The following is a 26667-nucleotide window of genomic DNA, read 5'->3' as shown; positions in this document are numbered from 1 at the left end:
TAATTGTGTTTATCCCCTCTACGCTATTTGGCAGATAAAAAGATCCTGGCGACCTGAGCGGATTCTTGGAGATAACCAGGTAGGCAAGAATCCGGCCTTATCACAGCCTTTCTAATCTACACAGTCCTGAGTTTACTGTGGCCATGGCAGACAAACGCGGCCCCCCTTTAAATCCAACGGATTAGTATTTATTCCTGACAACACAGCAGGAAAAGGGGCACTGGAAGAAAGAAAGAGCAACACAGCATGTCGCCTCACCACGACGAATTGAAGCTGCAGGACAAGCTGAGCAGAGAGAACGCTCTCGTCAGATCCGCCCCAGGTATGAGGCTCCTCAGTCTGCAGGCACCTGTTGGATGATCTTGATGACATGACCTAGGCCGCCATGACTGCAACCTGGTCACATGATGTGTGTTCATCATCCCGGAAGCCACATTTCTGTCATCAGTGAGTTCTTTCTCTTGTCGAGGTATCATCTATTACGCAGGGCGTAGGACTCGGAGGCAGGTAAATACAATTTTTTCCGGAGTCCTGAACCCAGGGCCTGCCCAAGCTCACTTCTAAACCAATAGCTTTTGGGCTGGGTCAGGCAATAATATATTCACAACTACGGGATGTTGGTAGGAAAACAAAGGCTGGAGAGACAACGTAATTTTGAGCTCTCAGTTTAGCGCAACTTTTAGTTATTTTAAGCACCCGAAGGAGGTCATTCTGTATTTCATGCTGCAGCCTGTTGAATCTGGTTTCTGGATGCTTGACTCGGGAGACGGGAGACGGGACACTAGCCTTCAAATCGGTAGTCTCCCGCCTGAATCAGGAGGGCTGGCATGTCTGTCCTTGGTACAGGTCTGGAACGGGTATTCGTTCTGATAAAATAACATACATGAATTGCGGTTTGGGGGAGCCCAGCGAAGGATTTTTATTAGACAGCCAAAACAGATATATATATATGTATTGGAAACAATAACGCTTTCATCAACTCTGGAAACATATTACCCAGTGATGGGACAGCACCGCCTCCTTCCTGGTAATAAGAAGTAGTTTAAATGGATGGGCTCAATGCCACTTGACTGAAAGTCGTGGAACTCAACATTTCCTATAATAGGAAGCTTAGTGTGACTGTGCCAAGGCATAAAACAAATAGTACTTTGTTTATGTTCTGATTGAAATAATCACATAATGCAAACTATACCTCTCAACTCACCATCACTGGAGAGTATCACATGCCTTTAAATCACCTTCACCCTTCATGACACATGCCTCCCTTCAGATAAAGGCGTTCAGTCTTTCTCTAAACTTCCCCACTCTCCCAAAAATTCACCTCATAGGACCACAGCTGGATAACCCTAAAAAACAGCTGTCACTTTGCGGGAGTGTAAATAGTTTGACAGATCTGTACAAACTTTGTTCATGGAAAAAACTAAGAAGGAAAAGCCAAACAAATTGGCTTTGCCAATGGTTTTACTTGTATCAAACAAGTCATGCAAAACAGCCATGCTTTTTTAGAGACAGTATTCCACTAAACAGGCTCTTGAAAAGCCATTGGTTGAGGGAGTGATAAAAACAAAACACTGTGCTTAGACCATAGTAGTTGACAGACTAATGCACCAACAGAGTTCAAAAGGGTCATCATTTCAACAAAATGGCCGGCAGTTTCAGGTCATCGCCAGGAACCTTTGACTTGGAATCACGTTATTGAACCTTGTTCATGCTTGGAAACCAAACTGTGAGACTTAAAATGTCCATCTAGGTTCATGTTTTCTGGCTTCCACCTAGATGTTTCTTCTTTTCTTTTTAGTTCAAATGCTGTCTCTTCTCTCATCTGAGTCCTCCGGGTCTTTGGTGTGCTCTTGGAACTGGGCTCCTCCCGCTTTTTCTCTAGGGGCATGCCTTATTTGCCCCCACTCTTGGAGCCTAGAGTGACAAAAAAGGGCAGATGTCAGGATTTCACACCTTAGGACTGATTTCGCTTTGATTGGTAGAAGGGACGTCTACATTAGTGATAACAGATCTTTTTCTGGTTGTTTTCAGTGCTTCTCAGATATGTCCTAAGAGTCCAAGGAAACACTTTTTTTAATGTACCACATATGTACTTGAGATGCATCTCCCTATGCATTATATAGTAAATAGAACACGGAACAGAACAGTGGGCCACATTACAATGGCGGTCATTGCCGCGGGAGTAGGACCGCCCAACATTAGTCAGTGGTCCCACCTGCCATATTTTGATTAGACCGCCATGCAGGAAGTCGGAAAATGGCTTTTTCTACTGCGGCCTGTGGCCCGGAAAAGGGGCGCAGCACAAGCCGCAGTAGAAAAGGGTATTTATCAAACACTCATGCACCGTGTGCCAGGCATCATGTGGTGCACACGGTGCCTGGACGTGTGGGGGGGACGAGGGTGCTGGTTGGGCCCTCCAAAGTCTGTTTCCGTCTGCCTATCCATGGTGGTGGGACCACCATGAAAAGGCATTTGGAAAGAGAAATCGTGATCATGGCGGCTGTGCTTAAGCTGGAGGCTCTGCCTCCATTCGGGATCACGATTCTGACCGCCGCCTCAACGGGATTAGTAGATCCTGTTGGAGGCGGCGGTCTGTGCTCTGAGATTTTAGGGTCCAACTACCTGCATCATAATGTGGGGGTCGGCCCAAAGGGCTGTATGTCGGTGAGACAGCCATTGATGGCCTGTTGGTGACGGTTCCACCGGCATCGTAATGTGTTGGTCGGCCCGAAGGGCTGTATGTCGGTGAGACAGCCATTGATGGCCTGTTGGTGACGGTTCCACCGGCATCGTAATGTGGTGGTCGGCCCGAAGGGCTGTATGTCGGTGAGACAGCCATTGATGGCCTGTAGGTGACGGTTCCACCGGCATCGTAATGTGCCCCACTTTTTGCAAACTTGAGGACCAGAAGGATGGGACTGGTGAAAGAGACCCAGCGTGGTTGGGAAGTATGGGCTGCGGACACAAGAGCGGGCCACACAGGGCATATAGCACAACAAATGATGAGGGCAGGAGATTGAGAAAGGAGGAGAAAAAGCTGAGAAGAAGTGAGATTGGGTCAAACAGAGAAGAAAGTGACAAATATACAGAAGAGAGAATTATTAGGAAACAGAGGAAGTTAGGGGATTGATGGGACCGAGAAGAGAGGGACGGGGTGAGAGCGAGAAAGACAAAAAGGTGAAGGAGAGGAAGTGTGCACGAAGTGAGCTATAGATTATAAAGAGAACAAATAAGGAGACAAAACAGTAGAGAGAGATATGAAGTTAAAGTGAGGGAGGTGACAAGCAGAAGAGAGAGTGAGAAAGGTATAGACAAAGGAGAGGAAAAGGAGTGAGAGAGGGAACAAAGGCAGATAGGAGAGCCACTTTGTCATTAATACCCGCAGGGCTTGAAGTGGGCCGGGTCTCCGTTTTTTTTAAAAAGGGGCCTCGAAACGGGTCTCTATCGGGCTCTGTTTTGTGCCCTGGCACAGGTGGTCTGTTTTTCCCCGGACTACAGGGACAGCTGGCACATCGATGTGCGCTGCTCACTTCTCGCAAATGGATGTTAAGACATGAGGGTTGTAGAGGAAGTGGAATCCTTTAAAGAGTCATTTTCTCTCTGGATTTCCCTTCTCTTTTTGAAACTCAGGAGCAGCAACATTGTGGTGTCACCAGGGCTTTAAGTGTTAGCTTTTTCAATATTAATTACAAGCCATAGTTGCTACTTATTTATATGATGCAGCTAATAACCATTGACAAAGCCAATAGTCCTGACTTGTAGGTATGATATTACTTGTTGTATCATATATCTGGATGCAATGACAGAAACAGCAAAATACGAGTCGGGCGGCATAGTAGGAAAAAGTACAGATTTGTAATTTACGGATTTTTAAGCCACACTCTGAAATTACATTAGCCACGCCCCTTTGAGAGACCTCACCGTTTTTCATCCCACTTAAAGCCCTGAATACCCGGGACTGTGATCTGGCTGCCTCCCATTATCATGAGCAAGGCCAGTTAAACCAGAAATGCGAGACTCTGGGAAGGTAGCCAAGTCCTCCAAGCGCTATGCAATGTTCTTAGCTTTACCAAATATACCCGTTTGTTCAAAGTGACCCGGAAGGGGCTGCGTTTTGTAAATGTGAGATTAAGTATAGAGGAATGCTTACCATCTGTGGACTGCGAGCCTCCGGACACACTGCGGGGAGAAGAGCATAGAAACGCGTCACTCTCGGCACTTAATCCCGCGAGGCCCCTCCCCTGCCCCCTCCCCTCCCCCCCCACACACACAGAGGGCGCGGTCTGCTTTCCAGGGGCCTACACGTGCAGCAGGACCTCGAATTTACATCACACGAAGGCGCGCAGTGTCCCTGGCAAAGCTACTCTCGCCCTTCAGGAAAACTCCTGGAATCCTTCTGAGGGCATGAACTGGGCACCTAGAAAGGACTTGGCAGAGATGATTGGGGGGCAGAAAAGTAACCGCCCACTTCCTGCAGCAGTTCATGGGGCTGTATGGGGAGGAAGAGCAAACATTTATCAGAGGTGTAGCCGAGAATTGGGACGATGTGGTGGCATTGCCCAAACTGGCAAAAATAAGTCGAATTTAAAGTGCCAGGGCCCAAAGGTTTGATTAAACAATGTTTTCTCTCTCTTGCTCTGGGTGATGTTGATACATAAATTCCTGTCGCCAAAAAGGAGTTGTAGAAATTATGTCTGTGCTAAGTGTTTATTCTATCAGTGAATTTGTGTAAATTTCACTTCCTCGCTGCGTACAACTGAGAAGTTTGCCCGCTTTGATGAATCACAGAATGTGGACAATGAACGGCTCACACAAATGTCACACAAGATACCCACCAAATATTTTTTTAGCTAGCTCAGTCACAAAATTCTTCTTTTAAAAAAAAAGATTAATTGGTCACAACATACTTCTTTTTTTTTAAAACTAATTTCTTGAAATTAGCGGTGGGATTAACTAGATTTTAAAATATGTGCAGAAGCGAAGTGCGGCAACTTTTCAGGGCCCTGGGACATATTGTGGGGCAGGAACCTTCTTCCAGACACTTCCAAAAAACAAAGAATTGGAGAGGAGACACAAGCCTGAGCGAGTCTACCAATCCCGAGCACGAAGGAATAAGGGGAGCATCGATGGACCAATGGTCAGCTAGAAGTGCTAAAGATGACCTGACCAGGCTCTGGATCCCACAGAGCCTGAGCGAGTCTACCAATCCCGAGCACGAAGGAATGAGGTGACCATCGATGGACCAATGGTCAGCTAGAAGTGCTAAAGATGACCGGACCAGGCTATGGATCCCACAGAGCCTGAGTGAGTCTACCAATCCCGAGCACGAAGGAATGAGGGGAGCATCGATGGACCAATGGTCAGCTAGAAGTGCTAAAGATGACCTGACCAGGCTCTGGATCCCACAGAGGCTGAGTGAGTCTACCAATCCCGAGCACGAAGGAATGAGGTGAGCATCGATGGACCAATGGTCAGCTAGAAGTGCTAAAGATGACCTGACCAGGCTCTGGATCCCACAGAGGCTGAGTGAGTCTACCAATCCCGAGCACGAAGGAATGAGGTGACCATCGATGGACCAATGGTCAGCTAGAAGTGCTAAAGATGACCTGACCAGGCTCTGGATCCCACAGAGGCTGAGTGAGTCTACCAATCCCGAGCACGAAGGAATGAGGGGAGCATCGATGGACCAATGGTCAGCTAGAAGTGCTAAAGATGACCTGACCAGGCTCTGGATCCCACAGAGGCTGAGTGAGTCTACCAATCCCGAGCACGAAGGAATGAGGGGAGCATCGATGGACCAATGGTCAGCTAGAAGTGCTAAAGATGACCTGACCAGGCTCTGGATCCCACGGAGCCTGAGTGAGTCTACCAATCCCGAGCACGAAGGAATGAGGTGACCATCGATGGACCAATGGTCAGCTAGAAGTGCTAAAGATGACCTGACCAGGCTCTGGATCCCACAGAGCCTGAGTGAGTCTACCAATCCCGAGCACGAAGGAATGAGGTGACCATCGATGGACCAATGGTCAGCTAGAAGTGCTAAAGATGACCTGACCAGGCTCTGGATCCCACAGAGCCTGAGTGAGTCTACCAATCCCGAGCACGAAGGAATGAGGGGAGCATCGATGGACCAATGGTCAGCTAGAAGTGCTAAAGATGACCTGACCAGGCTCTGGATCCCACAGAGCCTGAGTGAGTCTACCAATCCCGAGCACGAAGGAATGAGGGGAGCATCGATGGACCAATGGTCAGCTAGAAGTGCTAAAGATGGCCTGACCAGGCTCTGGATCCCACGGAGCCTGAGTGAGTCTACCAATCCCGAGCACGAAGGAATGAGGGGAGCATCGATGGACCAATGGTCAGCTAGAAGTGCTAAAGATGACCTGACCAGGCTCTGGATCCCACAGAGCAGGCCGCGCATGGAGTTACAACTGGTGAGCAGAGGGTTTGTTTGAAGGGTCTCCCACCCTCTGCGGGGGAAGGGATTCAAGAGGTGCACATGGAGGGAGAGAACCATTGCCCACTGAGGGAGAAGCTACTGCACTAAAGCGCCAGGTCATATCCTCAAGGATGTGGTTTCTAGATCACTCCGGGCAACGGAGACATGTTCCGCTCCTGATGTTTCCTCTTCCAGACTTTTGCTTTCTGACATTTTATTCCCAAAAGCTGCACTTAAGTGAACCAAGATCACAACCCCTGGGGTGCTTGTAGTTGTTGCACAATAAAAACTCCGGAATGACAATGGCTGCCCAGGTTACAAGAAGCCTTATTGTGCCATTACCTGACTACAGGGCATCACTAAAGTCACATTCACCCCTTCAAACTACAGACAGAGCCCTGCAAGTGGACATATTATGTTTAAACACTTTTCACTAGGTGGGTACTAGTACACGTTTATGGGGTTATTTAGAGTTTTGCACAAGCATGACATCTAACAAAAATTGGCAGATGCCCCATATGCCCTATTTAGAGTTTGTGGACCTGTAGACACTCTAAATAGGGTGGGCTGGACACCCTGCACATTTTGTTTAATGTCCAACATCTGCCAGATTTTAAATAACCCCTTTAGTGCTACAAATCAAACCCCAATCGAAATAGGTTGGAGTTATAAAGTTTTCGGGACGAAGTGGCTTCTCATAGATTGACCCATCGGCCTGGGTGATCTTTCATCTGCGATGGGATGCACGCATTCTAATAAGGTAATTCTAATGTGATAGGACCAGCAGCCCCTCCATGCTCCCATGCAAGCATTATAGGTTCATCTCTAATAAGATATGACAAGAAAGCCCCTCTAGTATGCTCTATACCCTCATGGCTACAACACTGCACATCAGCCAGTCTTACTTACTGGGCATCGCCCCCCTCGAGCAGCTGGCGGTATGTGGCTATCTCCATCTCCAGCCGGTTCTTGATGTCCATCAGCATCTTGTACTCGTGGTTTTGGCGCTCCATGTCTGAGCGAAGGTCGCCAAGCTGGGCCTCTAGTTGCGATATCATGCCCTGGATCTGCTGGAGCTGGGCACAATAGCGGGCTTCTGTTTCTGCCACGGTTCCCTCGAGGGAGGCTTTCTACAAGAAAGAGAAGAGAATAACTTCTGTTGGCACACACAGAGGATGATCTCTACGACTGAGGAATCTGGTGGGAGGAGAGGGCAAAGTGGAACCATGTCAGTGGAGGACAGGCTGCAAAGGGAATGCAGACCACTTCCCCTCAAATGCAGGTTCTGTTTAACAGAGACAGTCATTTGTCAACAGGACGCCACCCCAGGACTACTGTTTTAATGGCAAAACTCTTGAAATCTCATATGCTTTTCCTCTACAAGACTGTGCCCAGGTTCAGCTAGGCAATCGAGAAGATGTGTGCAAGGCTGTAGAACCCTGAACTCATAATAAGACCCCTAACCCAGAGAAAGGGGCTTTGAGTGTAGACATCTCCAGCTACCAGCAAAAAGGACGTACCATGCTAAGCTGTGACTGCAGCTCTATCTCCAGGCCTTGCATGGTGCGCCTGAGGTCGGTGATCTCTGTCCGGCTTGACTGCACCTCCTGCGTGTGGGTGGCCACCTCCTTGTTCAACTCGTCCGACTTGGGATAAAGTAGGATATTGGGAAAGAGAAGAAGAAGTTACGTTAGATGTGAAACGACAAGTCTCGCTTGCTCTGGTAGACGACTGGTGGTACCTTACCTTACTCAAGAACCAGGCCTCAGCGTCCAGGCGGTTCTTCTGGGCCAATTGTTCGTACTGGTCCCTCATTTCCGTAAGAATACGGCCCAGGTCCACAGCTGGAGCAGCATCCATTTCAACGCTGACCTGGCCGCCGACTTGTCCCTTCAGAGCCATAAGCTCCTGCAAATAAAGTGGAACATATTTAAAGATGGATCAGATACATTACTGATGAAAGATGCAGCCCAATGCTTACCCCCAAGACAGGGAATGCAAGTTGTTTTAAGGGGCCCTACACCGATAGGTGGATTATGTTCAAGGCAGGGCCTTCTAGCGGGCCACGTTGGGTGTGCCTGCCCTTATATTATATGGAATACCTTGGGTGTTTTCTGAGTGGTTCTCAAACTTCCCAACTCTGACACTAGAGAACCTATACAGGTATCCTAGCTAATCCTAGCAGTAGCCAGTAAAAGAATATTATCCTAGAGCCTTTTTTTGGAGGGGGAGGTTATATAGCATGAGCTTGACCTAAAGGTTCTAGGTATTAGAGCGCTTTACATGAGCACCAGTCGTGTTATATAAGGAAACATTTTTGTTAGGCATGGGGAGATTAAGTGATTTGATGTTGAGGGTCATTGCCGAAACTCGATCCTGGTTCCCCAGATGTAAGGTTGGCCCCCTAGCCATTAGGCCACATCTTCTCCCCAGTCTTTCATGGGCTCTGCCTCAACTACGGTTTCGGCATCGGAGATTCTATCTGTCATATGTGCAGATTGGCCGCTTCGCCAGCCTATCAGAGGGAAATATAGTATTCTTATTGAATCTCCACTCCAGGGCAGATGGGGTAGTGCTGCTGAGTGCTTTGGCTGAATATACCACTGGCTAAAAAATGGATTGGTGTATTCAGCAAACAGGCCCCCTCATATCATCTTGATCACAGCAGAAGAAGCTAAGGGACGACTGATTTTGTCTCAATGACAGAGGTTTTACCTCCTCCAGCAAGATCCACACAGGTGGAGAACTCTCTGTCTAGGTGTGCTCGGGGTTTCTTCCGCACCACGGCTGCATCCACCACTGAATGAGCCGCCCTGACTGAAACCTCTGGTGTCTAATCCTCCAATGCCCTGTCAGGTACTGGTAGAATTTTCATCATAAATATAGACATTGAAAATGCACCCATAGCGATTGTACTTTGTCAGTGGCCACATACTTAGCTTCTTTATTATGTGGAGACCAATTTCCCAACACAACTGTGATAAGAACATGTGTCACCCTGTCCTGTGTAATCTTTCACAAAGGTCAGTCTGCCAGATCTGGAAGTATCTAGATGGGGCTGTGTGCCTACCAATATTTATTTATTTAATATTCTTATATAGCACGCTTGGACGAGATGGTCACATGAAACAAAGAGCGTGAAGACATGTATAGCAGTGGGCTGTAGTTGACAATGCAAGATAATATCCGGAGAAGCTTAAAAGGATTGCGAAAGAGATACTGCAAGAGGGTCTTGCCATGGGCTCGTTTTTGAATTGTCAACAGAGATGTGATTTGTGAGTTACCTTGGCATACTGATGAAAGCTGAAGAGCCTCTACCGTGAGATAGCTGGCATGCAAGGAACTCTAAATAGGGTGGTTCTGGGGGGGTTTACCATTACCAGCATCCTCTCTAACTCAGGCCTCCAGTGGGCTTGCTAGCTCTAGAGGCGGCTAGTCTTGAGGCACCTGCTCCCCGTTGAGGCCTTCACACGCGGTGCCAGGCAGAGCTCACCTCCTCGTGGTTCTTCTTGAGGTAGGCCAGCTCCTCCTTCAAGCTCTCGATCTGCAGCTCCAGGTCAGTTCTGGACAGGGTCAGCTCATCCAGGACGCGGCGCAGTCCATTGATGTCGGCCTCCACATTGACACGGAGAGCCTGCTCATTCTCAAACCTTGGGAAAGACAGATTTGAAATCAGAAACAAGTGAAGCAATCGAAGGTTATTCTTGCTTCCTGAGGGTCTATGTAGGCTCTCTGGTCCACAGGTACAATTACCAAAACCCGAACTATAATAGACATGACCACTTAAGAAATTCTTTTGGGCGAAATTATTGTTCAGGGTTAAAAAATGTTAGATTCATGAAAGGGGAACATCACCCTGTGTTCACAAATCCAGGCATCTGTACATTCTACTGAGGCACCACTTGCGTTTGTTTACGGTCCGCCTCGGTGATCGCCACCAGAGCACCATGGGGACATAGAGTGTTTAAGTGACTGTCGTCCGCCTCTGAAATGTATGGAGGACTGTGAAAGGGGATGGAAAACAACGACATGGCGGCCGAACAAAACCTTTCCAACTGAGATCCTTTTGTCCCATCGCTCGAAGGCGCAAGATTTCAATCAGAAAAGCCTTCAAGAAACCATGCTGGGTACACGTCTTACTAGGGACAAATGTTGTGTCGATTCTCCTGCATGTCAATGTGAGGGTCCGAATGCCCACCCCACCTTGAATTATCCAATGAGACTACATGAGTTCAAGGCTTCACCCAGATGACCTTTAATGTCATACCTGTGCCTGCTGGCCTACAGGTGGTAAATACTCACTTGCTTCGGAAGTCATCTGCTGCCAGGCGGGCGTTGTCCACCTGCAAAACCACCTTGGAGTTGTCAATGGTGGCATTGTAGATCTAGTAAAGAAACAAACGATACGAAACCTTAAGCGTCAAGAGCTGGACAGCAGAGGAGTAAAAAAAGGGTCCTTTCGCAATAGGCATCTCTGCCAACTACCCCTCGTTAGCATGAACAGGACCTTACGGATCTAAAAAAACGCATTAATTAATACTTTTACTGTGCACGTCGGATGTTTTTCTATAGTATCCAAAGTGAAGTGAATCCCTTCCAGGCGAGTGGGAACATTTGGGCCTACTGATAAATCCATATACAAGAGCATTTGTGCCCACTGCCCGCCCAACAGTGCCCGCTGCCCGTAGCATCCTCCCAATGTGCATGGTCTTCAGGGATATCTTCATGGGGCCAGGCCGGAGCGAAATCTTTTAAATGCCAGAGAAATTTGAGTAACTAAGCATTACTCTTGTGATGCACATTGATGCGATTATGCCAGCTTGAGTGATTAAGAGTAATTTGGGTCAAAAATCCTACTGTAAGAGGACATGAACAATGATCTTAGAGAGAACAGGCGGCTTTTGGCTACTGCTGTTTGTGTCCTGTATCATTTAGTGCTATTTTCTAAGCACAAAATGCATCCTCAGGCCCAATTTGGATGCCAGGGTGCATTTACAGCTAAGAAAATAGAGCTAAATACTGTATTTTGCTTCTCAGCTAATTACGCAAATTACGAGTCATTTTGCTTTAATTATGAGCACTAAAGCTAGAGAGAATTATGCCAGCGACGCCAACCCTAACCTTCATATCCTTTGAACAGATCTTCTGGAGTCTGTTCATTGGCAGCTTGGCATGCTACTTTTGTGCCATGCTACCCACTCTTCCCGGCTTTAAAACCTAGGCTCACTGTGGCCCTGGCGTAACAAGACTGACTCCCCAAAGGCCTGCTGACCTACCAATGCTATTGCCTGGAGTGTGCTTGGGCCTTGCAGAGATACCGGGACTGACACAGACTCAGGCTCGCTGATCTTCTACAGGGCTGGTCCAGTGACGGACTCTTGCTCAAAGCCTACCTGACTTCAAGCCGGACACGAGACCGGCTTTGCCCTCGCTGTATCAGGTGTCTGATGTGACTGAGAGTTCCCCAGTCCTACCGCCCTTTCAAAGGTACAAGTTTTGAAATGTGTTTGATTATCCACTACTGATCCTCACAGGCCTGTCAAGGAATCAGGTATCTCTACAGACAAGTGTGCCTCACATTGACATACTCTGGCGCCTATGAATGCCAAGATTGGATTGGAATTCCAACTACTGATCCTCACAGGCCTGTCAGGAAATCAGGTATCTCTACAGACGAGTGTGCCTCACATTGACATACTCTGGTGCCTATGAATGCCAAGATTGGATTGGAATTCCTATTTTAGACGCTTCGCATGCATCAGTGGTCTGAACTACTTGTAGGAAAGTGTGCCTCATTCTTAGTTCACAGAGCTGGTTTACCAGTTTGTAAGCCTCAATAGATATATCTCATGCTCGTTGAGTACAGTAACTGGGAGAATTTATAAAAATGGTAATCTCTAAAATTCCTCTGTAGGGCTGGGACAGACTGCATAGGAAAGTGTGCACATTATATCTGGATGCAGACAATAGGAAAAGTCAAGTCCTAGGGCTCCACCTAGTAGTTGTGGTAAAATACAGCAAAAGGCCAAAATATGCTGAGGATGTCATTGTGCGGGCAGCACTCCCACGGTAAAAAAAACTATTTTGTCTGCAGCAGTAAAAATTATTGCATTTCTTTGCTAAAAAAAACACAAAAACTGCTGGGCAAGGCGACAAGAATACACAGAAAAATTGAGATAGGCCGTGCCAGGATGGCTCCTCTGAAAAGCTAGCAATGCCGGGGCAGAATCTATCAATGAACTCTGGTCCTGACAAAGGGTTTATCTGAGGCACCAACCTGTGTGGAAATATTGTTCAAATTGGGCAACATCTCAGGGGCACAATGTGCCCATACCTTTTTTAATTTAACAAAAACTGTTCACATACATTTTGTAAAAAGGCAACCGTCTCAGAACGGTTAATTCTGAAAGTTGAAATGCTTCGGCTGAAGCGCAAGGCAGTGAGTCCCTTGCGCTGTGAAACCAAGGGTGCGGCAGACAGCTAGTCAAGCCTTCTTGCCAGGGTGTAGGCTTACCTGAAAGGAATGCAAATGTGCGCAGCTGGTTAATCTGCAAATGTAAAGGTTGCTTGGAAGCCGATATTGGCTTTAATTGATTAAATCACTTCAAGCTTCCTGATGACAGAGATTTTTTCCTTTTGAATAGTATTGCAGGGGACACATTTCCAGCTGAGCGGTGAAGTATGTGCTTTTAAAAAACAGTTATAAATGATTTGCATTATGTACAGTCTGGGTACTAATAAAACCTATATTTTGGAAGCCCTTTTTTATCTTAAACCTTTCTGCTCATTTGACAGCAGCCGATCTTCTAGTGTATGTAATGCAAGTTTAAAAGAATGACTTACATATTCTCAGTGCTTTGTCACAGAGTGGGACCTTGTGGTGCTAAACATGCACAAGGCATTATTCTCCACTGCACCCACTAGGATTCTCTTCTGTGACTGTCCGGTTACAGACATGGACCGATGCGGTGCATTAACAAATAGAGATTTCATAACGTACAAACACATTTTCCACTGATTAACTTAACTTGCATTTATTTTTCATTTAAGCACGTATTTTTCATTTTAGCAGTGCGTTATTATATATGTAGGTACCTGAAGGTGAAAGACCGAAAAAAGTTACAGAATATTTTGTTTTTTAGCCACGCCTTTGACTCCACCCCCGCGCTCAATCACCTCCCCTCATTTGTGCACAGCATCACAGTTCCCATACTTTTTTTAATGCACTTCGAGCACTTTGTGTAAGTGATATTTGTGTAGCATAAACCTATACAAAGGGAGTACGATACAGGGTCAATGGTGAAGACCTAGTGGATGAGTGAATGGAGGCTCTAGCTTCTAACTTTACAAACATACCCTCCCCGCCGCCCGCCTACGGAGTCCGCTAAGTCTCACATTCATCGGGGACACCCAGTCCCTTCACGTGCAGGTCAGCCTCGCGCACATCCTGCCCTTCATTCATTCATTCATTCATTCATTCATTCATTGCCCCGGATCTCCTCTGAGGAAGAGGGCTGGACTGGGCTGCTTCTTACTCACCCAACCTGCTCGATCTGCTCTGCTCTGCTCAACGGGCAGATCATCAAAGATTTGCTTGCTCCGTTTCTATAGATTTTTTTTAATTTATAAGGAAACACTGACCCTTGTGATCATAACGAGACCGCCGGGAGAACGTGAGCCAATCAGATCGGAGGACAGCAGAGCGAGGCAGGAGAGGGAATGGGGAGGCAGACAAAAGCTTGGATTTGGGATGTTTGCCAGGTTCTGTGTACTCAGGGCGCGCCCACAAGTGCACACAGGGGAACCGCGAAGGAAACCCACGCACGGGCACAAAGGCAGCTCTCCTCTTAAGTACACGGTGATTGGCTGCTGATAGAGGCCGGGTCGGACAACTCTGCCTCTTTAAGCACTCTAAAAACCTACACCACACCCAACTTTGTCTAATTTTTCAGCGCTGCCTACTGGCCCTATTCCACGGGTTACCCCTCAGCCAGTCCTGGCAATTTAGGCAGCGACACTTCGCCCTGTGGAACTATTCATTACATACTTACAGTGATAAAACTAAAACTACAAGTCCCAGAGTGCAATCTGGTTAATAAATAAAAAAGGACTTATTGAAAGAGTCAGACATGACACGGGTCCAGTTTGGATGCCCTTTGTGGTTGCACTGTATATGCTGGTGGTGGGTAAGTGTCACTGGATGTAGAGCTGAATGCTTGTGGGTCAAAATGTGTTGCTTCGTGTACAGAAAAGCAGCATCTTCCAAAGCAGTCGATGAAACCATTAAGGCTAGCAGATAGAAGTGAGACCGCTGGGCATAGCTGTCGCCTCACCCTAAATCTAGACTGGGACTTTCAGCCTTGGTATGTGCTTCAATGAGCAGTACAAAGCATGCTGGGATTTGTAGTTTCTTATTGCACATGATGTTATGTTATGTTATGTTACATCCATTTATAACGCGCTCGGATACTCATGAGTGTCCCGGCGCGATGCCAAAGGGGTAATGAGAGAGACTATCAAGCAAAGAAGTGAGTCTTCAATTTCCTTTCGAACACAACTGGGTCCTGGATAGATCGCATGGCAAGGGGGAGGGCATTCCAGGCCACGCTGGCCTTCACAGCAAAAGAGTTGCCCCCTAGCCTCTTATACTTGAAACGAGGGACCTGGGCAAAGTGAAGGGACATAGATCGAAGAGCTCGCAAAGGGACATAGAAGGAGAAGCGTCTCTGAAGATAGAGGGGGCCACACCCGTGGAGAGCACGATGGGCCAGAACCAAAGACTTACATTTAACTCTGTCCACCACAGGGAGCCAGTGAAGGGAACGCAATTCATGGTGCACGCTGTTCCTCGCCAAAATGCGCAATTGCAGTCTGGCCACCATATTCTGAACCACCTATAGTCTTTTCAGCAGGTAGCCAGGAATGCCAGCATAGAGGGCATTGGCGTAATCCGGTCATGACAAAATCAGAGCATACGTAACTGTTTCTCTCGCCGCCTGCAAAAGAAGCGGGAAAAAGTTCCTGAGCATCTTAAGAAGGCCGAAACAGCAACCGGCCAATCTCTTAATATGTGTCGAGAAAGAGAGACTCTCATCGAACCATACACCCAGGTTTTTTACGGACTTTCCCGTGGTTGAGGGCAGTGGAGAGTCAGGCGGCCACAGCTGCTCTCGGAAATTAGAGGGGAATTTACCAAATAGGAAGATCTCGGACTTCTGTTCATTGCACTTTAGCTGTGCGTCCACCAACCATTTAAAAATGGAGGCTGAGCACTGTTGCGCCACTGAAACAGAGTCTGTGACTTTATCCAGGTAAAGAGCAGCTGGGTATCGTCCGCATAGGCCATAACCTTTGCCCCAAGCTCCTCTGCCAGATATATCAATGGAGTGACATAGATAATAAAGAGGAGAGGGCTAAGGGAGGAGCCCTGCGGGACTCCGGTAGTAACCAACTGAGAGGAGGAGGAGAACGGAGGGAACAAAATCTGCTCAACACGCTCCTCCAAAAAAGACCTGAGCCAACCCCAGACGGCTCCCGACACACCAATCCCTGCTAGTCGGGCCAAAAGAAGTGCATGTGGGACCGTATCGAACGCTGCCGAGAGATCCAGCAAAATTAATTCCGCTCTCCCGCCGGCGTCAAGGCACTCCCGAATGGCCTCCGACACCTCTACTAAGACAGTCTCAGTGCTGTGAGAGGCTCGAAACCCTGATTGAGCTGGGTGCAGCAGTGCCTCTCTTTCCACATACTCTGTGAGCTGTTTATTGACCACCTTCTCACATACCTTGGCTATAGCCGGGAGGAGGGATAGGCCGGTAGTTCCCTGGATTGAGGGGATCCCGAGAAGGTTTTTTAAGGAGTTGCAAGATCTTCGCCTGCTTTCAACCCTGAGGGACAACAGCTGTCTGGAGAGACATATTGATAATAGAGTTCACTTCTCTGTTCACACTCTCCGCCACTGCTGCCAAAAGCCTGGCCGAACATGAGTCCGAAGGCGCGCCAGACTTAAGCCCCATGAGAATTTTAAGAGATTCCGAGGGGTCAACTGATCTAAATGCTGACAGAGAGCGGGCGGCAGCAACGAGTTGCACTGCCAAAGAACCCTCACCGTTGCCATCGCCAGAAGGAAATGTCGCCTGGATAGCCTGATCCCTAAAGAAGCAGGAGAGCGTGTTACACTAGGCAGGTGAAGATGGAGTCACACTCGATTGGGCCAGCGGAGACGTGAAGCTCTGCACTATGGCAAACATTTATTTGGAGTTGTTACTGGCAGATTCGATACGAGCTGCAAAGAATTGCCCTTTAGCCAATGCAATGGCTTCATAATATGCTTTTTGCATGGCTCTGAGCTTCCGCTTGGCTGCATGCCAATAATCGCTCCTGCGCCAGGCCCGCTCAAGAATCTTACAATCATGCTTTGCAGCTTTAAGCGCCGAGTTAAACCAAGGTTTAGAGGGCGATTCTCTAGCCGACCTGGAGTGCCAAGGGAGGCCACGGAATCAGCCGCGCGGGACACCCAGCCAGAAAACCCCGACAAGCACTGCTCAAGTTCCCCTGACAGGATGGGCCTAGAAGGTTCCAAAGCCTGTCTAAATTCCAGTGGATCAATTTTCCCAAAAGCTGGCTTCTGATAAGAACGCGCCAATGTCTCTACATTGGATACATCCCAGGAAAAATAGGATATAAAGTGATCTGACCAGGACACCGGGCAAGGATCCCTTAGAGCAATAGGGAAATTAGTACAGATCAGGTCCAATATATGGCCGACCTGATGAGTGGGAAGGCTGACATGCTGGTTGAGTTGTGCCAATATATCCAACAGGTCGATCACCTCCTTGGTGTCTGGTCGATCAAGGTGGATATTGAAATCGCCCAAAATCATGTAGTGGAAGAATCTTACCGCCCTAGAGACAATAGCGTCCCCACAAGTCTGCAGAAATGATCCCGCCGGGCAAGGGGGCCTATAGATCAAGGAGCACTCACAACCTCCCCAAGCCGTAGTGTCCCCCAATTGAAGTTCCCATATGTTTTTATATATAATGGCCACACCGCCACCTCTCCCCACCGGACGGTCGACTCTAGAGATCTTATCACCCGCTGGGATGGCAAAAGAGACGATGGGATCTGAAGTGGGATCAAGCCAAGTCTCCGTTAGGAACAGCATATCTAGGGAGTTGTCCTCCAGGAGGTCAAATACATCCGCATAGTGTTTCCTAAGTGAGCGGGCATTGACCATGGCTGCCAGAATAGAGAGGTCCTTGGCCCGCTGATCAGGTAAACTAACCTTATTGACCAGAGAAGCACGACCCCGCCCCAGTTTGTAGCCACACGCTGAGCAAGCGGCTATCGCTACGTCAGCCACGTCCCAGTTATAAGAATGGCAGCGTGCGGTAACATCCAAAGCTCGTAATGTGGCTCCCGAATAGCTCCTTCTGAGCTCGGCCCCCAAGAGCTTCCGGGCAGCGAGGCTGGCGCTGGCCGCATCTGGGACGCTGACGGGCGCAGACGGGCTTGCCTTAGGCGTGCCAAGGATGTTCCTATAGGTCTGGGCATATTTTGAGATGTTTGCTTAAAAAATGTTGGACTGCCCGAAAGTCAGTGTCGTGTCATTGGCACAGTAAGCAGCTCTGGGGGAAAATGGGGGGACAAGAGTACACGGCGAGACCAGGCAAAGGTTGAGGCGATGTAGAGCAGGCTTGTACGTTTTGTGTTTGGCATACTTTAACTGCTATTTAATAATATAGTTTATAAGTAAGAGTGACACTCATTTGCAGGGTGTTAAAAGAAATATATAGGGCCCATGTGGCACTCGAAAAGTGGTATTGCCTCCCTCCCCCACTCCACGTATAAAATAACAATGTCTATCAAATGAATTTCCATTTTTCTCCAGCGTTAAGGTTTCTTTCGCTTAGATTAATATTTACATGAACTCCCTTTTGGAATAAGTACAATGGATTCTTGGCACTTGCCAGGCTGCCGTCAAACTGGCAACAGCCCCATGCCCCAATAAGGCCCTCTGTTTGCTTGCCAAGTTAAACTGTGTAATGTTCCAGGAGGAGGGAAAAACAGAAATTCATATTGTTACGACTTGAACAGGCTCCAAAAACCAAAGGAAACAGGCAGACAGGCAGGAATGAGCGGAGTTCTCGTTGTGCACTGTGGTAGCAGTCAGTGCCTAGTAACACATGTTTGAGGCCTCGAAGCACTGTAAGGAACCTGTACATAACACCACCGGTTAGGCCTAAATTGCAGAGTCGCAAACGGCAGCATTCTAGCGGACTAAAGTCACACCGTGTGTCCTCTCAAGCGCCTAGAGTCGGTTGGAGCGCTGACGTTTCACAGTACCATGTGCGAGTAGCTTAGCCCCTTTTTTTTCTTCTTGCATTTTGAAGCCAGGAATGTGGATTTTTACAGCAATAAAGAGCACTAAAACTACAGAATCGAAAAAAATACAGAAGGAACTGCTGATGGATGGAAAGGGGCGGCGGCCAGGTGTACCGTCGTTGCTCTAGTTGTAAAGGGGCTTTTCATGCGGCGCAGCTTCGAGGCGCTTTGTAGCCTTGGAACGTCATAGCTGCCAGGAAAGACCTTAGCTGTACCTGAGCGGCGAGGACAGGTGCGCAGCTAACGGTAACGCGAGGCCGCCGAGCCGAGAAGCCGCCCTCCCCTGGGGCAGGAGGCGGCGGCCGGAAGGTACCTGTCCGCTGAGCTCTTCTGCGCCTGCGCACTACCTGTTTACAAACTTCGGAACCATCACCAGGCGCGCTCTATGGGAGATGGGCAGCAGCTGACAACACTACTTGCAAATAGGTGCCGAGGTCTTCCGCGTCACGCGTGACACCAACAGCCACGCCCGGCCTGTCAGACAACAGCATGTGTCACTCGAGGACATGTCGTTTTGATATTTAACATGGGGAGCATGGGTTCAAAAAGCCCAGCATGCCAGGGGCTGTTGATGAAACGTCAAGACTGGCTGGAGGCATTGGACACGACACAAAGAAAAACAAGATATTTTGGAGCAAATCCTTCGCCTGCGTGGAGTGCCGAGTTTACTCAGGTACCACTTCCGGCCTCGTCGAATTAACAAGTGATGACAACTTCAGCAATCGGTAAAAAAGGACTAGATAAGCATATATGTATATATACATGTATGTGACGGACATGAAAAGCACACCAGGTACGGAGCTTTGCAGTACTGCAGAATGGAGGGAGGATTTACCCAAAGGGTGGGGGCACATTGGAGGGCGGGGTGGAAGGTTGCCAGATGCCTGCAGGTTCACCAGTTCCAGGCCAGGGCTTGCCTTTTGTAAATTATTACTCACTCAGTAATTTTAGTTGAAATCAGCCAAGCTTACAACCCTCAGAATGCATTAGATTGACACTGGAAGGCCTATGACAGCGAAATAAAGTTCCTAACCAATGCGAGCGGCAGCCGCGGGCTCAGGGCCCACAGGAGGGGCTGTGTGGTGGCGAGGGGGGCGACCTGCCTGGTGACAGGGTCAAGGGACGTTTCTGGCATTCACTACAGGTCGTAGGTAAATAAGGTGACACCTTATGCAATGTGACCAGGGACACTGGTTTCAGTCCTCAGCTTTCATATGGGAAACAAACGCATTTTTGCTATGGCCGTCTAGGTTTGCTACCATTGAACTAGTTACACCAGCGCACTATAATGGGAATGAACTGTAGTCATGACGGTCTGAAGGGCTGGGATTACCCTGGACACAAAAGAATACAGAAGAAAGCATTGAGGGACGCCACCTCTTGTGTGCGGGCATAGCGGCTGCCCGGGCGGTGCTCTGAGCCCTACCACCCAGCAGCTGGCTCCCTACCTTGTCCCGCAGGTCTGGGTGGTGCTCTGAGCCCTACCACCCAGCAGGTGGTTCCCTACCTTGTCCCGCAGGTCTGGGCGGTGCCCTGAGCTCTACCACCCAGCAGCTGGCTCCTCACCTTGTCCCGCAGGTCTGGGCGGTGCCCTGAGCTCTACCACCCAGCAGCTGGCTCCCTACCTTGTCCCGCAGGTCTGGGTGGTGCTCTGAGCTCTACCACCCAGCAGCTGGCTCCTCACCTTGTCCCACAGGTCTTGGCGGTGCTCTGAGCCCTACCACCCAGCAGCTGGCTCCCTACCTTGTCCCGCAGGTCTGGGCGGTGCTCTGAGCTCCACCACCCGGCAGCTGGCTCCCTACCTTGTCCCACAGGTCTGGGCGGTGCTCTGAGCTCTACCACCCGGCAGCTGGCTCCCTACCTTGTCCCGCAGGTCTGGGTGGTGCTCTGAGCCCTACCACCCAGCAGCTGGCTCCTCACCTTGTCCCGCAGGTCTGGGTGGTGCTCTGAGCCCTACCACCCGGTAGCTGGCTCCCTACCTTGTCCCGCAGGTCTGGACGGTGCTCTGAGCCCTAACACCCAGCAGATGGCTCCCTACCTTGTCCCGCAGGTCTGGGCAGTGCTCTGAGCTCTACCACCTAGCAGCTGGCTCCCTACCTTGTCCCGCAGGTCTGGGCGGTGCTCTGAGCTCTACCACCCAGCAGCCGGCTCCTCACCGTGTCCCGCAGGTCTGGGCGGTGCTCTGAGCCCTACCACCCGGCAGCTGGCTCCCTACCTTGTCCCGCAGGTCTGGGCGGTGCTTTGAGCCCTACCACCCAGCAGATGACTCCCTACTTTGTCCCGCAGGTATGGGCAGTGCTCTGAGCCCTTCCCCCCAGCAGCTGGCGCCCTACCTTGTCTCGCAGGTCTGGGCGGTGCTCTGAGCCCTACCACCCAGCAGCTGGCTCCTCACCTTGTCCCACAGGTCTGGCCGGTGCTCTGAGCCCTACCACCCAGCAGCTGGCTCCTCACCTTGTCCCGCAGGTCTGGGCGGTTTCTGAGCCCTACCACCCGGCAGCTGGCTCCCTACCTTGTCCCGCAGGTCTGGGCGGTGCTCTGAGCTCTACCACCCGGCAGCTGGCTCCCTACCTTGTCCCGCAGGTCTGGGCGGTGCTCTGAGCTCTACCACCCAGCAGCTGGCTCCCTACCTTGTCCCGCAGGTCTGGCCGGTGCTCTGAGCCCTATCACCCAGCAGCTGGCTCCCTACCTTGTCCCACAGGTCTGGCCGGTGCTCTGAGCCCTATCACCCAGCAGCTGGCTCCCTACCTTGTCCCGCAGGTCTGGCCGGTGCTCTGAGCCCTATCACCCAGAAGCTGGCTCCCTACCTTGTCCCGCAGGTCTGGCCGGTGCTCTGAGCCCTATCACCCAGCAGCTGGCTCCCTACCTTGTCCCGCAGGTCTGGGTGGTGCTCTGAACCCTATCGCCCAGCAGCTGGCTCCTCACCTTGTCCCGCAGGTCTGGGCTGTGCTCTGAGCCCTATCACCCAGCAGCTGGCTCCTACCTTGTCCCGCAGGTCTGGGTGGTGCTCTGAGCCCTATCACCCAGCAGCTGGCTCCCTACCTTGTCCCGCAGGTCTGGGCGGTGCTCTGAGCCCCACCACCCAGCAGCCGGCTCCCTACCTTGTCCCGCAGGTCTGAGCGGTGCTCTGAGCTCTACCACACAGCAGCCGGCTCCCCACCTTGTCCCGCAGGTCTGGGCGGTGCTCTGAGACCTACCACCCAGCAGCTGGCTCCCTACCTTGTCCCGCGGGTCTGGGCGGTGCCCTGAGCTCTACCACCCAGCAGCTGGCTCCCTACCTTGTCCCGCAGGTCTGGGCGGTGCTCTGAGCCCTACCACCCAGCAGCTGGCGCCTCACCTTGTACCGCAGGTCTGGCCGGTGCTCTGAGCCCTACCACCCAGCCGCTGGCTCCCTACCTTGTCCCGCATGTCTGGGCGGTGCTCTGAGCCCTACCACCCAGCAGCTGGCGCCTCACCTTGTCCCGCAGGTCTGGCCGGTGCTCTGAGCCCTACCACCCAGCAGCTGGTTCCCTACCTTGTCCCGCAGGTCTGGTCGGTGCTCTGAGCTCTACCACCCAGCAGCTGGCTCCCCACCTTGTCCCGCAGGTCTGGGCGGTGCTCTGAGCTCTACCACCCAGCAGCTGGCTCCCTACCTTGTCCCGCAGGTCTGGGCGGTGCTCTGAGCCCTACCACCCAGCAGCTGGCTCCCTACCTTATCCCGCAGGTCTGGTCGGTGCTCTGAGCCCTACCACCCAGCAGCTGGCTCCCTACCTTGTCCCGCAGGTCTGGGTGGTGCCCTGAGCTCTACCACCCAGCAGCTGGCTCCCTACCTTGTCCCGCAGGTCTGGGCGGTGCCCTGAGCTCTACCACCCAGCAGCTGGCTCCCTACCTTGTCCCACAGGTCTGGGTGGTGCCCTGAGCTCTACCACCCAGCAGCTGGCTCCCTACCTTGTCCCGCAGGTCTGGGCGGTGCCCTGAGCTCTACCACCCAGCAGCTGGCTCCCTACCTTGTCCCGCAGGTCTGGCCGGTTCTCTGATCCCTACCACCCAGCAGCTGGCTCCCTACCTTGTCCCGCAGGTCTGGTCGGTGCTCTGATCCCTACCACCCAGCAGCTGGCTCCCTACCTTGTCCCGCAGGTCTGGTCGGTGCTCTGAGCTCTACCACCCGGCAGCTGGCTCCCTACCTTGTCCCGCAGGTCTGGGCGGTGCCATGAGCTCTACCACCCAGCAGCTGGCTCCTCACCTTGTCCCGCAGGTCTGGGCGGTGCCCTGAGCTCTACCACCCGGCAGCTGGCTCCCTACCTTGTCCCGCAGGTCTGGTCGGTGCTCTGATCCCTACCACCCAGCAGCTGGCTCCCTACCTTGTCCCGCAGGTCTGGTCGGTGCTCTGAGCTCTACCACCCGGCAGCTGGCTCCCTACCTTGTCCCGCAGGTCTGGGCGGTGCCCTGAGCTCTACCACCCAGCAGCTGGCTCCTCACCTTGTCCCGCAGGTCTGGGCGGTGCCCTGAGCTCTACCACCCGGCAGCTGGCTCCCTACCTTGTCCCGCAGGTCTGGCCGGTGCCCTTACCACCCAGCAGTTGGCTCCCTACCTTGTCCCGCAGGTCTCGCCGGTGCTCTGATCCCTACCACCCAGCAGCTGGCTCCCTACCTTGTCCCGCAGGTCTGGTCGGTGCTCTGATCCCTACCACCCAGCAGCTGGCTCCCTACCTTGTCCCGCAGGTCTGGTCGGTGCTCTGAGCTCTACCACCCGGCAGCTGGCTCCCTACCTTGTCCCGCAGGTCTGGGCGGTGCCCTGAGCTCTACCACCCAGCAGCTGGCTCCTCACCTTGTCCCGCAGGTCTGGGCGGTGCCCTGAGCTCTACCACCCAGCAGCTGGCTCCTCACCTTGTCCCGCAGGTCTGGGCGGTGCCCTGAGCTCTACCACCCAGCAGCTGGCTCCTCACCTTGTCCCGCAGGTCTGGGCGGTGCCCTGAGCTCTACCACCCAGCAGCTGGCTCCTCACCTTGTCCCGCAGGTCTGGGCGGTGCCCTGAGCTCTACCACCCAGCAGCTGGCTCCCTACCTTGTCCCGCAGGTCTGGTCGGTGCTCTGATCCCTACCACCCAGCAGCTGGCTCCCTACCTTGTCCCGCAGGTCTGGTCGGTGCTCTGAGCTCTACCACCCGGCAGCTGGCTCCCTACCTTGTCCCGCAGGTCTGGGCGGTGCCCTGAGCTCTACCACCCAGCAGCTGGCTCCTCACCTTGTCCCGCAGGTCTGGGCAGTGCCCTGAGCTCTACCACCCGGCAGCTGGCTCCCTACCTTGTCCCGCAGGTCTGGGCGGTGCCCTGAGCTCTACCACCCAGCAGCTGGCTCCCTACCTTGTCCCGCAGGTCTTCGATGGTCTTGTAGTAGTGGCTGTAGTCACGGGTTGGGCTTGGGCCTTGCTTCTCGTACCACTCGCGGATCTTCAGCTCCAGGTCGCTGTTGGCGGCCTCCAGCGAGCGCACCCTATCCAGGTAGTTTCCCAGACGGTCATTGAGGTTCTGCATGGTCTCCTTCTCGCTGCCCCCCAAGATGCCTCCTGCGGCAGCATTGACGGCACCGAAACCACCACCGCTTCCATATCCCCCACCAACACCGCCGCCGAATCCCCCACCATAACCACCACCAACACCGCCACCGAATCCCCCACCATAACTACTACCCCCATACCCCGAGGAGACAAGCCTAGCGGAGGAGACAGACACCCCCTGCCCCCCATAGCCACCATGGACACTTGGGGCCTTGAAGGCGACCACGCGTGGCCCCCTGAGGGAGCTGGTGCTCTGCCTGTAGCTGAAGCTTGACGACATGGCGGACGAGGCTGATAAAAGGGCGGGAAGTCAGAAACCCAAGACTGCAGGGCCAGGAGCGCAGTAGCGGTGCAACCGTGACTGGTCTGAGAGCGGGAGGAGTGCAGCCCGTCCCAGCCCGCTCCCTCCTTTTATCCCCGCGACAGAGGGTGTGGAGGACATGGAAACACTCGTGCAATGAAACCGGCCCCCTCGTCCATGCCAACTTTCTGAGGTATTTCTCATTGGCCCGCTGGTATGAAAGCTCGTGTTTTTTTCCTTCCTCGCTGCAGACAAAGAGTGATTCATTGTGGGTGGCTGACGGGTGGGGTCGGTGAAGGTGGACGGGGGGGGGGGGGGGGGTAGAGCCAGGTTTGAAGGCGGTGGGATTCCTGGATACAATAGACGAGCTGTGGATGCGCACAATAGGCCCTGCCTCGCCTTTACCTGGCCGCGGACCAAGAGTGATTCATTGTGGGGGGCTGACGGGAGGGGGGCGGTGGAGGTGGACGGGGGGGGGGGGGGGGTAGAGCCAGGTTTGAAGGCGGTGGCATTCCTTGATACAATAGACGAGCTGTGGTTGCACACAATAGGCCCTGCTTCGGCTTTACCTGGCAGCCGCGGGGAGGTGCTTCTACTGTGAGAAATCACCTGTCGCCCCAGTGAAAGGGGCCCCCGTGGCTCCTCCGTGGGGTCCACCCAGCAAAGTTACAGTACGCGCTGCGGGCACCGGGCCAGCTCGGGTGTGACTGCTGCAGTCGGCAGTGTTTTGCATGTGAAGGCTGAGGTGTGGCAAGCAGTGGCGGCTGGTGACATTTGAAAGCAGTGAGGCGTAAAAGTTTATGAGTGACCTGTAACGAGCGAGTCCAAGTTTTATAAGGGGTGTTTGGGGGCGTTCTTCCCCTAGACATTTTGGGGAAAAGAGTGAGCAAATAGCACATTTTCAAGCACATTTGGGAAAGCTAGAAGGTTTAATAAGGCAATTGCGAAAGTGTAGTTATGGCATGAATAAATATATTTCATAGGAAGAGTCACAGAGGTAGGGAGACGTTCTTAGGGAAAAAAAATGGAGTAAAGTGCCTTACAGGGCAAAGGGTACTTGAGCGCTGCAGATAATATCTGTGATCGATGTAAGGGCGTTGGAGACACTTTACTGAAACCACTGAGAGGGATTCTGAAACAGAGCTGACAGAGTCCCTCCTTATATAGGGATGGAGAGGGGAGAACACCTGAGGACAGCTGGATGCAGGAATGTCTGAGAGAACAGAGGACCAACGGGGGGGGGGGGCAGATTATCAGATGCATGGATTGCAGGGTCGGAAGAGTGTACAAGAAACAGACGTGAAAGAAAGTACCTGAGAACTGTGATGGAGATAACAGCTGAGGAGTACAGCAAGGAGGGCACGTCTGGTGCCAGTGGAGGAGCCGTAGCCATCGTGGACATGATGTCGTTTCTATAATCATGAAACTTCGCTCAGTTTGCGGGAAAGTGTCTCCCATAAGTCATGAAAATAGTCACTATTAATTCATTTAAGGCCACACTTAAGCTCACTGCAAACATGTTCATGTCATGCCCAAGGAAACCTGCAATCCTGACCAGGGCAGGACTGGGAACCAAAACTGGCCCTGGCATAGTACTCGGCTGCCCCCACCCCCCCCCCCCCCCCCTGGGGGATTGCCCGGTGACGCTACGGCCAGTCCGGCTCTGATCCTGACAGTCCTGCAGAAGGGGGGGAGAGGGGTCCCTATTCCCAGAGCCCCTTGCTTTCCAAAGGCCCCCCACTCCTGCTAAACCATTCTTTATAGATTTTCAGCACATCTGCCCTATGTGTTAATGCCGAGTCTGCCAGCACGGTTCATGCCAGTCGATGGTGCCAGCCCTCGTCCCGTGCAGAGCCCCCCCTCAGTCTGTTATCGAGGCCTTGCTCACCTTGGCCTGGGTCAATGCAGCGAAACAATGTGCACTCGATAATCGATGTCAGCGCGCGCCCTGGAATGCTGATTCACATATCCAGAAGGGCGCGTTTGTCTTTTCCTCTCTGTAGCAGCCTGTGTCG

General features: G+C 51.6%; 1 protein-coding gene across 1 annotated transcript; it reads right to left on the bottom strand.

Moving 5' to 3' along the window:
* Positions 1–894: 894 nt before the first annotated feature.
* LOC146839493 (keratin, type I cytoskeletal 19-like) lies at positions 895–25010 on the bottom strand. The gene is made up of 8 exons (XM_085651534.1): positions 24158–25010; positions 10742–10824; positions 9933–10089; positions 8186–8347; positions 7960–8085; positions 7349–7569; positions 4151–4179; positions 895–1914 (listed from the first exon to the last, which is right to left on the bottom strand). The coding sequence occupies exons 1-8, from the start codon at positions 24629–24631 to the stop codon at positions 1892–1894; spliced, it is 1275 nt and encodes a 424-aa protein (XP_085507660.1). The 5' UTR covers positions 24632–25010; the 3' UTR covers positions 895–1891.
* Positions 25011–26667: the final 1657 nt, after the last annotated feature.

Source organism: Triturus cristatus, chromosome 4_1, assembly GCF_964204655.1.
Source record: "Triturus cristatus chromosome 4_1, aTriCri1.1, whole genome shotgun sequence".
NCBI classification, from domain to species: domain Eukaryota; kingdom Metazoa; phylum Chordata; class Amphibia; order Caudata; family Salamandridae; genus Triturus; species Triturus cristatus.
Note: the sequence above shows the minus strand (reverse complement) of the source record. Positions and strands in the feature narration are given on the sequence as shown.

Bases quoted from the DNA above. Each gene is read 5' to 3' on its own strand.
- LOC146839493 (XM_085651534.1), bottom strand. From the start codon at position 24,631: ATGTCGTCAAGCTTCAGCTACAGGCAGAGCACCAGCTCCCTCAGGGGG. The intron at 7,570-7,959 runs GTACGTCCTTTT...TCTTTCTTGTAG, and splicing joins TGCAGTCACAGCTTAGCATG to AAAGCCTCCCTCGAGGGAAC. The intron at 4,180-7,348 runs GTAAGTAAGACT...TTCTCCCCGCAG, and splicing joins CTCGAGGGGGGCGATGCCCA to TGTGTCCGGAGGCTCGCAGT.